Source organism: Echinops telfairi, unplaced genomic scaffold, assembly GCF_000313985.2.
Source record: "Echinops telfairi isolate 266 unplaced genomic scaffold, ASM31398v2 ScPeMD7_7410;HRSCAF=8448, whole genome shotgun sequence".
Classification (NCBI taxonomy): domain Eukaryota; kingdom Metazoa; phylum Chordata; class Mammalia; order Afrosoricida; family Tenrecidae; genus Echinops; species Echinops telfairi.
Window position 1 is genome coordinate 9,196,824 of NW_022111310.1, and position 15,596 is coordinate 9,212,419.

Below are 15,596 nucleotides of genomic sequence, written 5' to 3' on the forward strand. Positions count from 1 at the left end.
CAGAGTGTAGGAGAAAAAAGAAGGTTCTCTACCAACAAAATTAGTCCGTAATCCCAAATCCTCCAGCCCTACCCTATCCTGAATTCAACCCTGGGATAAATCGCAGCTGACCTTTCAGAAATATGTTTATAAAAACATGTACCAGGCCACTGCATGTGCTTTTGATTTTCTATGCTCAAATTGCCCAGGAGCAGTGCCATCCTGAATATTAATAGGCTCCTTTGGGAATGACTGGAGAGTAAGGACTTGACTTGTTTACTGAAACATTTTAAGTCAATGGTAATTAATATAGCATTGATGACAGTGTGATGATGATCATTAAGACCCACTGTGTGTACTTTTAAATGCAGGCATAGCATTATTTGTTTTGAAATTATTCTTCCAGTTCATTCATGGAGCTGAGCAAGCAACGCTCTTTGACATGTAGGAACACAAGAACTCTCAAAGTTTTGTTCCCCCACTGTCGTGGCACAACTATAGTTCAAAGTTGTTTTGTCTTCCAAGTGTTTGCTCTTTTAGATTTCATTCTGTAGGGCTTTTAAGAGAAAACCATCAACCAACATTTGCTAAGCATTAATCTTTTATGCGATGTTCTTGTACGTGTGGTTCTCTCTCACTCATTTCTTCCAATTACCTTATGAGATCACCTCTATTCTGTGATTACAGTGGAGGCTTTTTGTGGTTGACAGTCAGTAGCAAAGCTAGATCAGAACTCAAACTCTAGCTGTGCGTTCACCTGGGCTCGGCTGCCTGCCTTACCTGCGGGTTCTCTGTCCTTGGGCAGCCTGATACACAATCATGTCTTTATCCTTCTGTCCTTAACCTGAAGCTCTTTGCACCTTCCTTGATCTTTATGCTTTGACTCTTGAATATTTTTAGTCCTTATCCCCTTCCGCACATCTTCCCCCGTTAAACACTTCTATTTACACGTGTTCATTTCATCTTAAATATTTGTACTTCTCTTTTTATTGCCTCCCTTGGTCTCAGGGTTTTCACATGCTTCAGTTGCCCAGAGCTTAAAGTACTTTTCAAAGTAAATTACCACCATCCTGCTTGAGAGCTGTCATCTTCCACCTTTAAATTTGGATCACTATTTTGAATTTACTTAACCGCTGCTTACCCTGCTCTTAAAAAATTATATGTATCACTGCATTTCTAAACCTCTTTTTAGTTCATTTAGATAGTAAACAAGCGGTTCTCCACTCTAACTGCATTAGAATAACCACTCATGCCTGAGCACCACCTCTGGGACTCTGACGTCATCGCCTTCATTCTAATATTCACCCAGGTTGGAGTCCGGTTGTTTCAGGTGTTCATAAAACACGGAAGAGTTTTGAGCAAGTTTTGAGTATGGTATGACTGGGCTTAGAAAGATGACTTTTGTAGCCAATTCATGAAGGAGGAAAACCTCAGTCAGAGAGACCACCCTGTGGGGCGAATGCAATCCTCCAAATGAGAGGTAAAGGAGAGGAGGAGCGATTGTACAGAGAAGAGGTAAGAGCAGTAACATTGGGTGCCATTGACCGTGGAGGTCAGTGGGAGGCGGATGAAGGGTGACTAGGAGGTACTTGTGTGAGGGGTTCAGGTTCCAGTCTTTTCAACTCAGATTGTACCCCAGCTCCTCCCAGATTCCCAGTTCTGGTTTCTGTGCACACAAGTAAGCAAGAAGGGGATGAAGGATAGCAAAGCACCACTTTGTTAGTTGCAGGCACCTGAAGTCTCCATTGGTAAAAACGAGTCATGGAGTAGAGTGTGGGCCACACATCCCCGCTGTCTGGGCTCGTCTGGTTGATCCAGTCTGACAGGAGAGGAGCACGAAGAGGAAGGGAAGGGAGAGGAGAGATGCGCTTGCGCCACATCTGCCCAGATTAGCTTGCCACACAAGACAGGGAAGGGGGCGAGAAAGCCCTCGGAAGAGTGCTTACCACCTGGGAGATGAGAACTGGAAGACAATTCAAAGATTTCCCTGATAACCATTGTTGCTTGTTCTGTGCTAGGCACTGTGCTCAGCACTGGGACTTGGAAACTCCGTTAATTTTCACAAGTTCTCAGTGAAGTCAATACCCTCCCCCTTCAGCACTTACAGGGAAGGAAACAGGCGTCGAGGTGGGAGAGAGGGGGAGCTTCAAAAAGTTCATGGGGAAATCCCATGATTTTAAATCAATTTTCCTATGAACTTTTTGAAGCCTCACACCCACCCCCTCCCTGGTATGGGAATACTGTAATTGCTTATGATCTCACAGTGGCATCGTTGAACCCAAGAAAGAAGAGAAGAGAGAGAAGGCGATGGCTTCAGGAGGCAGACCTTGTGTGCTGTGCTGATCACCTGGAACAGGGAAACAATAGAAAATGCCATCCTGCAGGTGAACATGGACCTGGAAACCCAGAAACCTCACTTGCCAGTGAACTGTTCTAATCAGTATCTCAGATTTGATCAATGACTTGGTCTTCCCTCTTCCTCCAGTGAGGAGTGGGAAAGCCAGGGCAAGTGTGGAAGCAGGAGAAAGGGTACCCTCATCCTATTTCTTAGGTGTGCAGTCTAGTAAATCATCGTGCTCTTAACGGACACGGAGTCTTTACAGGGAAGGGAAGCGCTCAGGAATGTAGAATGAGAAAGTGAATTTCGGATGCATTCGAATTTGTGGTTCGAGAGAAACTGTTGGAAATTTAGGGCAGGAATTTTGGAGAATGATCTGAACTAGAAGTGGATTTCGAAGACATGGTTGTACAGGTTGTACCATCTCTCCGCTTTCAAGGACCTTTTTATTTCTGACATTAGTCTGGTTCCCGGGCATGAGTTTCTACCTCATTAACTGTTGTGCTTGCAGCACGGAGAGAGATTCACCGCAGTGGTTAGTCAAACCTGTTGGCCAGTCTGCCCTTTGCCTGGGTGATAGAGACAGGAAGAACAACATGCTAAAAATTACGTTAGGCTATCTGATCCAAAGGAATACCTTTTTTTTGTGTTTAATCCATTGGCTTTTAATCTTCTCTTTGTTTCCTTTTTTCTCAGTTACTCTAGTGAGCCAAATGAGCATATAGTTCTCTGTAAATTTGCAGCATGCTTCGAATTTTTGCTTTGTATTCACTCTCTCTTAAAATCATCACCGTGTAGAGGAGGAAAGGCGTATTAAAGAGTAATGTAGTCAAACCCTTGAGACACGTTAGGAGACCAAGTCTCAGAGCCGCGAGTGACCTCCAGAAGATCTGGGGCAGTCGAGCAGGGACCAATTCTCAGAATTCTTCCTCTGTTCTTTTCGTTTTTCAAAGTGCCCAGGAAATCTAGTTCCTCTGATTCTCTCACGCCTTGTTAATTTTCTCTCTTTTAAGAAGAATTCAGTTCCTTTTGGGTAAATCTTATGCATTACACCTCTTTATACCTGCATGGCCACTTTGTGTTTTTATATGCCCAATAAATGCTTACTGAGTGCATGTCTCTTAGACTTTCCATCACTTCTCATTTTGTACCTCTTTCCTCCAGCAATGCATTCTCCTAAACGTTGAAGGAATCCAGAAGTCTTTGGCAGATTGGCCAGTTTTATTTATGTAGTCATATTTTATAGATATTAATATAGGCAATCCCCAGATTACAAACAAATTCCCATCCAAAATCTGCCTTTAAGTATAAATGGGATGTAAGTTGGAACAGATTGGTACAGTTTATACCTAACATTAGTTAGTTGGATGCTTGTTTTAGTTTATAGTGTACCTTTCTGTGCATTAAAAAAAAATTAAAGTCAGACTTCCAAGATACACAAAACAAGATAATACAGTAATAATAATGATAATGTTTTCAGGTGTGTCACAGGGTAGTCCCCACTGGTTATTACGGACCACTGTGTATACCCTGAATTTTTAATAAAATAGGCTTTTTAGAGGTCAGTTTGTGACCAACAATGAGCTGTACATAAGTCCACCATTATAACAGTGAGCTAGCTGTACATTGTAACAATGAGTTGTACACCAGTCCATTGCTTATGTTGTATTAGACAATCTGATTCTACCTTGTCTACTGGGTCCTAGTAACTTTCCTTTGTTCCTGGTTCTCCCAGATATTACAAATGAGTTATTAGGACATTGACCATAAGTATGAATTGAGATAAGGATGTATAGCATATTGGGGGCAGGAAATTGACTAATATGTTTTTATGAGTTTCTGGAAGAGACTATCACTCTCCTCTCCTCTTCTGCCATATCCATGTTTCTCCCACCTTTTTTCTTAAGTAAAGAAAGGCCTACTGCCTTATTCAGATTGCTTAGTAAATAATACAGATGCGAAGTTCGAGCATGCTTATGAAATGAAAGCATGCTCCCTTTTTGACTAGTAGTGAATGAAACCAATGAAAGCTCTTACTTCCACAGAACTAAACCTTGTTATATGATGGAAAGGTGAGCCCAGCTTATTAATTAGCCAATTTTTTCTCCAAATAGTCACTAAATATCTATTAGTTGCCACGCCTTGGCTTTGATTCCTATCTGCCTTTCAACCTGACTTGAGCCACTTCCTTTTTGTGATTAGATATGTCTGCTCTTCTCTCTCTCAATATAGCTGTTCTGAACAAAAGAAGAAAAAAAGTCCATAGCTCAGTCATGCTAAGATTCTAGCCATCATTCTCTTCCTTGCTTTCTCTCAAGTGATGGATTCCTGCTATACACTTACAACAGTTTTCTTCCCCATCATTTGCTCATTAAAGTGATTCCTTCCACCCAATGCTTTCCCCCTTCTCTGTGGAATCATTAAATTACTGAGCATACTCTGTGAACTCTGCCTCCTCCTTTCATGGTTCACATCTGAAACTCTGCTGCTACTTGCATTTGCTTCAGAGACGTTTTCTTTTTAAGGAGATTTTATTTTTACTGATATTTGGCCAGATCCCCCCGTCAGTCCTCGTGCCACATGGGAAGTCCCTGGCATAACAGCTATGGTTCTTCCCATCGTGTTAGCTCCCCCAGCCCACAAGCTTCTCACCGCTCTAATATGTCAGTGCCCTATTTTAGCCCATATGCTTGACAGTGATCATTTGTACTCTGCATCCATCCCAGACGGATGTGAGGTGTCTGATGATAAAAAACCCACATGTCCAACATCCCTCTTAAAAATAGTCAGAAGGGGAAGCTGGAAACCATTGTACGGAATCTGTATACAAAACGCTCATCAAACATAGAAAATCCTGTGAAACGCGAAGGAGGAAAATAACCTTTCAATTACACCGGGCTTTGCTATTTTTGACTGCTAGTAAAACAAGATTGTAATTGAGGTCGCAAGATAGCTTTTTTATCATCACAAAGTTACAACAAACGCTCGCTTGTTTCTCCTCGGTTTTCCTTTTATCCAGAAATGGAGAGCTGAAGGTGTGTTTGGTTCATCCCCAGTCACCATTGTGATACTCCCCTGTCTGACTTTGCTCTTTGAGTTTACCACTACCAGCTACAGCCTACTGATCACCTGCCCTGTGCCAGACACTCGGCTCGGGACTGGATGGGCCTCCTCTCGCTTAGTGTTCCTCCTGAGGCTGTGAAGTCGAGGGCAGCCTCTGGGTCAGGATGAAGCGGCCATTGGATCAGAGTCACACAGTTAGTTCAGCGTGAGAGTGAGGGTGGGAAGCCAGGTCATTCTGAAGACCAAGCCAATTCCCTTTCTAGTGCTTTGGGATGCTTCATGTTAATAAAAGAAAAAAGAAAAGAAACCGGAAAGAAAGACGAGCCTTTACGCCTCAGTAGTTTCCATACACTTTTTGTTCCTGCTCAATGTGAAACTCTGAACGGAGGAGTCGAATGCAAGTCACCGTGACCCTTAGGACAGAGTAAAATTGCCTCGGAAGGTCTTCAAGGCTGTGCACATTACTGAAGTTGACTGTGGTAGCTTTCCGCAGGAGTGGTCAGCTTCAAACTATGAACCTTTCCTTTGTCAGGTGAGACCGTGGCCACAGTACCATGGAGCCTCTTGGTCAAGGTGGCTGGGGTTTCCTCGTTGGGCTTCCAGGTTCTGCCTAGAATGGCATGCTGATTAGCATGCATGGATATATGCTAGTGAGCTTCAAAAAGTTTGCCGAGAAACAATGGAAAGATACTGGAATTTTTGCCAAACCCTTTGAACGTCCCCTCACACATGGGGGTTAAATGTTTTTGTTTTTTTCTCCTCTCTTCGTGCACACTGGTCTCTTTGGGAGGAGCCAGAAGGCGGGGGAGAGGGGTAACTGGGTGAGGGTGGGGGAGTTAGTGCTGACCAGCTAATGCCTATCTCTCGTGCTAGTAGTTAGCTGCTATTTTAAAGTAGGATTTATGAGCATTTATTGAGAAAGACACTTTACATGTATTGCCTCATGTAATTCTCAAAACAGCCCTTGTGGTCAGTAGTTTTAGCCCCAATTTATAGATGGGTAAACTGAAGCTCAGAGAATTAAAGTTTGTCCAAGGTCACACAAGTTTAAAATGGAATGATCAGTAGTCTGTTGATCAACACAGGTTTATCTGACCCTAAAGCTCAGGTTCTTTCCCTTATAACCCTTTCTCATCTCTAACAACAACAAGAACAATAGCTAATATTTATTGGGTTCTTAGCAGCTACTAAGCATAATTCTTTCCACTTTACTGGATTATTTAATTCTTACAACAACCTTAGGAGCCTTTTACTCATTTTCTGCATCTTATAGATGAGTAAACCGAGGCACAGAGAGTTGAACTAACTTGGTCAGAATCAGAGAGCAAGCGAGCAGGGAATCAGGGAGCCCACTTTCTTACCAAGTGGAACTTCAGGAAATTTCTGCTTGCTAGGTTTCTGTCTCTACTCTTTCCTCTCATCCCCTCTACCTGTACAACAAAACTAGAGGGGACGATTCCTTAGAACTACTTGCTTATTTTTGAAAAAGAAGGAAAGAAAGATTGCTGTCAAGGTGATTCGGATTCACAGTTGACTCTAGAGAACAGAGTAGAACTGCCCTACAGGGTTTCCAGGAGACATGGTTGTGCAGTAGATTAAGTGCTGGGCTGCTAACTGTGGGCCTGTTGGTTCAAATCCACCAGCCACTATTTAGGAGAAAGAGGAGGCTGCCTACACGTGTGAAGATTGGCAGTCTCAGCAACCCTGCGGAACAGTGCTGCTCTCTCCTGTGAAGTCGCCATGGATTGAATTGACTTGGTGGCAGTGAGTTTTGGTGAGAGAGCTTCCAGGGCTGTAATTTTATAGAAGTAGACTGCCACATCTTTCTATTTTGGAGTGACTGGTGAGTTCAAACTGTTGCCTCCCCCAAAACAAAATCCACTGCCGACAAGTTGACTCCCAGGGACCCAATGGAACCGAGTAGAACTCCGCCACAGCGCTTCCAAGGCTGTTCATCTTTACGGAAGCAGATGGTCTCATCTTCCTGAGTTTGAACCACTGTTCATTCAGTGAGCAGCGCTCAGCCTATTGTGCCTTCAAGGATCTTAACATTTTAAGAACAACTGTTTAAAACAGAGGCCAGAAAACTATCGCCTGCAGGCCCTCTGCCTATTTTTGTAAATAAACTTTGATTGGAACATAACCATTCTCATTCACATATATTGTCTATGGCTGTTTATTTAGGTAAGTATATCGAAGGGGGAAATACTTTTCTCTGAAGAAGTATTTAGTACTATTGCCTGAGATCTAGCAGTTACTTACCTAAGTACTACTCATGATACTTGGCTATAAAGAATTGAACAGGCCAGAAAAAAAAAGGAGGAAAAAGAATTGAACAGTGAGGATCTCTGCTTTTATTAGATACTTTCATAAAGATGACCAGAAATTCAGCCTCTTAATGAATAGCTTGCAAGAATATGTCTTAACACTAGTCTATTCCTCAAATACAGTAAACTGACCAACAGTGATTCACCTTACTTTCTGGTCTTTTGCCAGGAGCCTGTGTAAGGGAGGGTCCTATTGCTTTGTTTGCATCAGGGCATAGTTGACTTAACAAATATGGCGTGGTACCCAAGCACCTACAGTTTGCCGTTGGCACTGTGATGAAGCATATTCCCATGAAATGAAGTGACCTTTCCAATACACAGAGCCAGTGCCTCATTCTCTGTGAGCCTACAATTCCAAGAGCCTGACGGTGCTTCATGGTGTAATTCTTTGACTTGTGTACAGCTTTACTGCAGGAAGGAAGCAGAAGTGTTGTGTGCACTGAAATGATAATGATTTTAAGTCCACATACCTCTTATTCCCACCCACCCCCTACTTCCTTTGCTGTTGTGCTATTAACAGAACCCCTTTGCAGCCAAATAAAAGGGTTTGACTCTGATCATTACTAGTTGGTCTAGTTATAGGCAACTTACTTAACCTATCTGGGCCTCAGTTTCTTCATTGGAAGATTCGCTAAAATGGATGCTAAGTGCCTAGAACGGAGTCTGGCACACAGCAGATGTTCGACCCAGAAAAACTGTTGTTATTATTATAAAATCTAGGGTGATCTCATGATGTCAAAGCTTGAGATTTGTTTTGTGATGGTAGTAAATAGTATTTCCCCATGGACTTCTTTGTGCTGCTTTATGTGAAACCCAAGGAAAACAGTGGACTAGTGTTTGCAATCAGGAAAGATAGCTCTTTGTTCCCTTGAACAGACAAAAGAAGCTCATTATCGTATCAAGTAGTGACTCTTGTTATTGAAAAGGTTTATTTGTGTGTATTTTTTTTCCTGCTCTTTCCTAGGGATTTATTTGTGGCTTTTCAGTAGCCACAGGTGCAGCAGCAAGACTGGTGTCAGGATACGACAGCTATGGAAATATCTGTGGGCAGAAAAATGCAAAGTTGGAAGCAATACCAAACAGTGGCATGGACCACACCCACCGGAAGTGAGTAGACAAGTCTTACTGGATGATGAGCACTAATGCTGAAGGGTCACAGAGAAAATCCTACTTTTGTTATTACTATAAAGAATATTTTTGTGCGACTCTTCTTGGTGTTATTGATTTTGTTTTCCTTTTCTTAAGCCATAGACTTGAATCACTCCTGTTTCAGAGGATCTACAAATACATTTTCCAAGACACAGTGTTAGCTGCCAGGTTACAATGGGTTGACTTGAGTCTTTATTAGATAAAGGCTTGATGTGAAAGTGTTACCCTGGTTCTCTGTTGTCTTATTGGCTTCTAGGTTGTACACTAAGTTTTACCCCAGCTAATAATGTAATATTTTTCTTCCTTAAGGTTATACTTGTTAAAAAAAAAAAAGATTATACTTGATGGGAGACAAAGATGATAATGGATTTTGAAATATCCAAGTTATAAGGAAGCATTTTGTGATACAACATTGATAAGTGTACACCAATTTCCAATTTTGTCAGAGAGAACTTTCATTTGATTTTTAAATTTATTTTGGGTTTTCATTGTTTATCTTTTGTATTTCTTTAAATTCTTGACTTAATTGCCTCTTTTTCTTCAAGAGAGCTATTTTATTTTTAAACGCCTTGAGGAAAAGATATTTCATCTAGCACATATATTGTATGATTGCTACTATATTTATGCCCCATGAAACTTATTAGATATTTCAAGTGTCTAGCTTAAGCCTTCAGAATTGACAAAGTGAATTATAAGGTAGCACGTTAATTGATTAAATTAATGTACTTTCTAAGAAAAGACTTTAAAAAAACTTGTTTTATCATTCTATTACGAAATATGTTCAAACAAGTAAATATGCCGTAACAATTTGTTATGTAAATCTGTTGGTTAAATCTGGGACTCTGCTGGGAATTAGAGGCATACTGGTGGCATAGTGGGTGACACAAGGTCAGCAGTTCAAAACCACCCGCCGCTCCATGTCAGAATGATGAGGGTTTCTGCTCCTGTGAAGAGTCGCAGTCTCAGTGGATGGATGGATTGTGTTAAGAGTTGTACGAGCCCCCAATAAAATGATTTTTAAAAAATAGATAAGTAAACAAAGTGCCATAGACTACAAAAAAAAACAGAAACCAAAACGAGAGAGAGTTACACTCTCTGCAGCCCACCGGGGCTGTTTTACCCTGTTTTATAGGGTTGTTGTGAGAATGGACTCAATGTCAAGGAGTAAGTGAAACTGGGAACCTATTTGGTAATTCCAGACACTTGCAGAAATTAAAAAAGCCATTTCTTGCAGACATTGTAATAGTTTACTGGTTCTCAAAGATAGTCCATTCTTTGATGGTACGATAATGCCATTTAGCCAAATAGGATTTAGATGATGGTAACGGATGTTTGTATAGTAGGCCACGGCAAACCAGCCTGTGATCCCACTGTGAGGTCGATGCAGCAGAGGCGAGGAGAGCTGCATGACTGGTGGGCAGTGCACGAGCCAGTGCAGACAATGAGCTTTGAGCTTTTCTCTCGGCCTGTGCCTGCAGCCCGGGACAGCAGTGAAAACCAGAGTCTCGGGGAGTAATTTAGAGAACTGGTTCTTTCTTTCACTCTTCTTTTTGCTTCTTTCATGAAGTCAGTATGAATTTTCGGCATTTGTTGCTTCATGTGTCAAGAGTACCCATGTCATTTTGTTTTTGTGTATGTGCTTTAAATTTTTATTTTAAAATTATTTTTGATTGATATAGAAGTTGCAAAATAGTTTAGAGAAATTCCACAGTTGGTGTGTGTGTGTGTGTGTGTGTGTGTGTGTGTGTGTGTGTGTGTAGGTAACATCCATGCTATCACTTATTGATGTTAACCCTTTAGTGCCACCTATCAACCATATATGTCATCACTTAGATAATTGGCGCCATAAGAGGAAAAGGCCTTGCCTCTCAGGTTCCTGGCTCACCTGAAGCAGTAATCATTTTTATGGCATCCTTCATAACATACTGATGACTCAGCGGTTCTCAATCTGTGGGTTGAGACCCCTTTGGGGGTTGAACAACCCTTTCACAGGGGTCACCCGATTCATAACAGTAGCAAAATTACAGTTATGATGTAGCAACGAAAATAATTTTATGGTTGGGGCTCATCCCAACATGAACTGTATTAAAGGGTCACGGCTTCAGGAAGGTTGAGAACCACTGCTCTAAGGGTTTCTTACTGTAAGATTTGTGTGTTACTCTTTGCATTTAATCTTATGGTATTTCATTTGGTAACTTTGAATTTCCATGAAGCAGATTTCAAATCCTTGGATTATTTCATTGACATTTAAACCTCTTGCAAAGAGAGGCTGCTTATTCCGAACAGGGATCACTTTTTCCTGAAATGTTTTGTTTAACATAGAATCATTCTTTAGAGAAGACAGTTTCCCAAATGTAGCTGCTGTTTAGTCCATGAAGCCATGTTTAAGGATAATTTGTGATCGCTACTTCACCTGCTGTGTGCTAGAAGCTTTTTACTTCTGACCCTAGTCTTTCTGTCCGTAAATGACAGATTTGTTGAACATACCTTACTTTGGTAAATCTCTAATATTCAGAGTTGAAGGAGTCAGGTGCGTTGGTTTCCAACTCTGGCCCCTGCTTCCTCATCATTGACTTCATTATGCGCTCCAGGCCCTGCCAAGGCTACTGGCGATCTCTTTACCTGTTGTATTTATGCTGTGACCTCGCTGTTCTTGGTCTCCTTTTCCTATCCTTGATCCCCAACACCTAGCATAGCTTCTGGTACCGCCTATGGACCTGCAGACGCTTTTGTTGAACGAGTCAGCGAATGACTTCTCTGGGATCTTATGCAGCTAACTCTGTCTTGCCTTTATGAGTATTGTTTCCTGTAACAGACACAAAAAAATCCCTCCCAGTCTTCACACGGTTAGATTGTGCTTATCTTTCACATCTCAGTATAAGTGCTCACACGTTCAAGTGAGCTATTTTAACATATGATCTCATTGGGTGCTTTAATATGTGTCATTATACATTCATTTACTTTGTGATGATTTGTTAAATCGGTACCTCCAAGTTCCATAAGCGAAGAGGTGAGTTCTGTTTTGTTCAGTGCTGGGTCCTCAGTACCTAGAATATAACTCAAACTCTCAGGCCATCAAGTCAGTACATAACAGGCACTATTAAATGTTTACCGAATAGGTAAGCCCATTGGCTTCTGTAATATATGTTGTACGAAGTAAATGACGGAGTCTGAAGATAGAAATACCTGTTATGGGAAACTTGGTGGTGCAATGTGTAACTAATCATTTTTGAAATACTTCAAATCTAATTGGTGAGCTTCTTTTACTTTGGCTCTGTGACGTTCCCTACCCTGTGTGAGCCATAATACACTCTGGATACCTTGAGAAGAATTCTGCCTCCAGAACACTTCATTGTGCGAACAGGACAAGGGAATGATGCATGGCGTAGAATCGGGAAAGGTGTGCATCAGAATTGTGGCCTCTCACCATACTTGTTCAATCTTATGTTGAGAAACTCATCAGAGAAGCTAGGTCACATGAAGAATATGGCAGCAGGATTGAAGAAAACCTTATTAACAACCCGAGATAAGCAGATGGCACAATCTTGCATACTGAAAGTGAGGAAGACTTAAAGCACTTTCTGATGAAGATCAAGGAGATTCGGCCTTCAGTATGGATTGAGACTCAGTGTAAAGAAGACTAAACTCCTCACAACTGGACCGTCATGTAGGCAATATCATGATACATGGAGAAGAAGTCAAGGCTTTTTTCTTGCTTGGATCCGCAATTAGTGTCAATGGAAGCAACACTCGAGATCAAAAGACATGTAGGTAAATCTTCTGCCCAAGACCTCTGTAGAACATTGAAGAGCAAGGATGTTACTTTGTGAACTAAGGTGTGCCTGACCCAAGCCATGGTATTTTCTATTGCCTCATAAAGCATATGAAAGTTGGATATTGAATAAGGAGGACCGAAGAAGAATTGCTGCATTTGAATTGTGGTGTTGAAAAAGAATACTGAAAGTACCATGGACTGCTAAAACGACCAATCGATATTGGAAGAAGTAAGGCTAGAGTGCTCCTTAGAGGCAAGGATGACAAGACTTCACCTTACATACTTTGGACATATTGTCAGGAGAGACTAGTCCCTGGAGAAGGACATCATGTTTGATAGAGTGGAGGGACAGCAAAAAAGACAAAGGGCTTCCAGGATATGGGTTGACACCGTGGCTGCCACAATGGGCTCAGGCCTAGGAACAATGGTGAGAATGTTGCAGGACTGGACAGTGTTTCCTTCTGTTGTGTATAAGGTGGCTAGGGGACCCAACAACAACAACAACTTTTTCTCTGTTGCCTTGAAATTGGAGTCTACTTCTATGCATATCTCTATTATGCAGGTCTGTATTATCAGTTGCTAGGTAACGATGTTATCATAAATTCAATGGCAAGACACATGCATTATCTTCAATATTCTTTGAGTCAGGGATCTAGCGTGGCTTATTTGGGTGTTTGGCCTCAAGCTCTCTTTTGACTGACGTCAAGGTGTTATCCAGGTTTCGAGTCTCATCTGAGGATTGACAGGGAAAAGAACTTCTTCCAAGCTCATGTGGTTGTGGGCAGAATTCAGTTCCTTGACTGTTCTTGGACTAAAGGCCTTAGTTCCTTCCTGGCTTTTGGCCCGAGGTCACCTTCCGGTCTAACTACTGGACCTTTCCATATGGCTGCTAGCATCAAAGTCAACAAGGGAGATCATTATTAGAGAGAATCCACTGGCAAGGGGGTGGTGGTGGCAGTCTTTTGTAATATCACTACAGAAGTGGCAATCTATCGTGTTTGCTGAATTCTGCCAGTGAGAAGCAAGTCACAGATCTCACCCAAGCTCAAGAAGGGGGATCATCACATATCAGTGTGAAAACCAGTGGGTATAATTGGGCATCTTAGATTTGATTGTACTTCAGCTCTGTCTCCCTAGATTGTGTTTTCTATAATTCCCACATTTGAACACCTAAGCATTTCTCATTACGGCTACAAAATAATATCTCTTAGAAATACTAATAGAAGACTGGTCCTAGTGAGGTGGAAGTTGAAGATGTCCAAAATTTCTGATTTTTCCAAAATGCCATGCCCCTCTGTATCCCTGATATCAACCACCACTCCTCCCCTTAGTGTATTCCCTCAGACCCCAGGGTTCTGCACTTCACAGCAATGTCTCACAGAACTCACGAACCATGAAGGAAATGATTCTGTTGGTTACAGAGCATGGGATGCCCCCAATCTGAAGTTCAGACCTTTGTCTGGAAGATCTTCCTCATGCACAAAGCTATGGAAGATGGTGAATCAGGGGAAGTGATAGGCCGAAACTCAAGTCCCAAGAACCAGAGGTTAGGCAGAGGTAAGCCAGACACCGTATCCAGAGCAAGAGAGTGAACTTTGCCAAAGTTGCTCAGCTCACGTTTAGAGACATGACATGTATGAAAGTGAAAGATGGTCTTGCTTAGCCAGGCAAAGAAGCATGCTGGGATTCATGTCAGAATGGCTACCCATGCCCTGGGCCAGCAGTCTTCTTGGACATTAACTGGTTTCTGATTGGCGTTTGTCACTGGTGACTCAGCACCGGTCTTCTGTGCGCATGCTTGCTTATCAGGAAGGAAAAGGCACAACGATGGCCCCTTTATGTGACCGGGACTTTGATGGAAGTGTTTTATGTTTTGTTTTTAAAGCAGATTTATAGACCATACCCTCAAGGAGACTAAGAATTGTGACTTGAGTCACACCTTCTAATAAGGTTAAGATTCAAAATATATCCCTCCTTAATCCTGTCTCCTTGGAATAACAGCTAATGTGACCTTAATCCCGTCTCATTAGCATAACCATTTCAAATAGTAATATAACTACAGATCCAGAGCCGAGGATTTACAACATATCATACAATCGAGGACTGGCTAGAAGTAAGTATACTGTGTTAAGTAAGTACACTGCAAAGGACTTGCTGAATTGCACTTAAATAGGAAAAGGGGAAAATCGGGAGAGAAATGGCACGAGAACACCTTGGCTTGTTTTAATCAGAATATTTGAGATGCCAAGATTAGTATAATAAGAATAATAACTCTAGTATAGTATAATAATACTAGTATCATAGTAGTAAAGAAAAGGCAGTATTTTATTTTCTTGTCATTTCAACTTCAATGTGTTCTTTTTACCAAGTAATATTTTTGCTTCGATTAATGTATTTACAATCGGAGGTCTAAGGCTGTATTGGAAAATGGCAGGCAGTATTGTATAAGGTATAGGAAGGAGTCCAACTTCAAAAGAATGTGTCCTCAAAGTTGATTTGTTTAAGGTGCTTGCTTGAGACACGTGAAACTTTTCTGTGTAGAAGCAATGTTAGAAACCTGGGTTCTGTTGCTGGGTCAGCTCAGAAATGCTCACCTATATTGGAACCATAAAGTGCCGAAGGTGACAGGGATCTTTATGATTACCTAGAGTACAATCACCTTGAAGCATGCCAACAAATATTTTTGAGTACCAACTGAGGCCAACAGAAGAGAATGCTTTATTTATTTAACCCATAGCTGGGCTGTGGTGGTGATCGTACTATAGATTTGGGTATAATTTACAGTCATTATTTGGGGGGTATATATATGAATTAGTGAGGTAATTGACTTACTCGATTACCATGAACCACACTTATGGCAATCTTTAGTTTAAAGGCAATCTGTAGTACATTGGTAATGAACTACATAAATGTTACAGCCGATAATTTGTCCATGTTTTTCTCAGATGTTAACATGCTGACAAAT

At 41.5% G+C, this 15,596-nt stretch overlaps 1 protein-coding gene across 1 annotated transcript in view; it reads left to right on the forward strand.

The window, feature by feature from the left end:
* SLC44A1 (solute carrier family 44 member 1) overlaps positions 1–15,596 on the forward strand; it is a 186,887-nt gene that overhangs the window by 103,373 nt on the left and 67,918 nt on the right. The window contains exon 3 of the mRNA XM_045296533.1: positions 8,672–8,814. Coding sequence (XP_045152468.1) covers positions 8,672–8,814 — 143 coding nt within the window. The remainder of the gene's footprint in view (positions 1–8,671; positions 8,815–15,596) is intronic.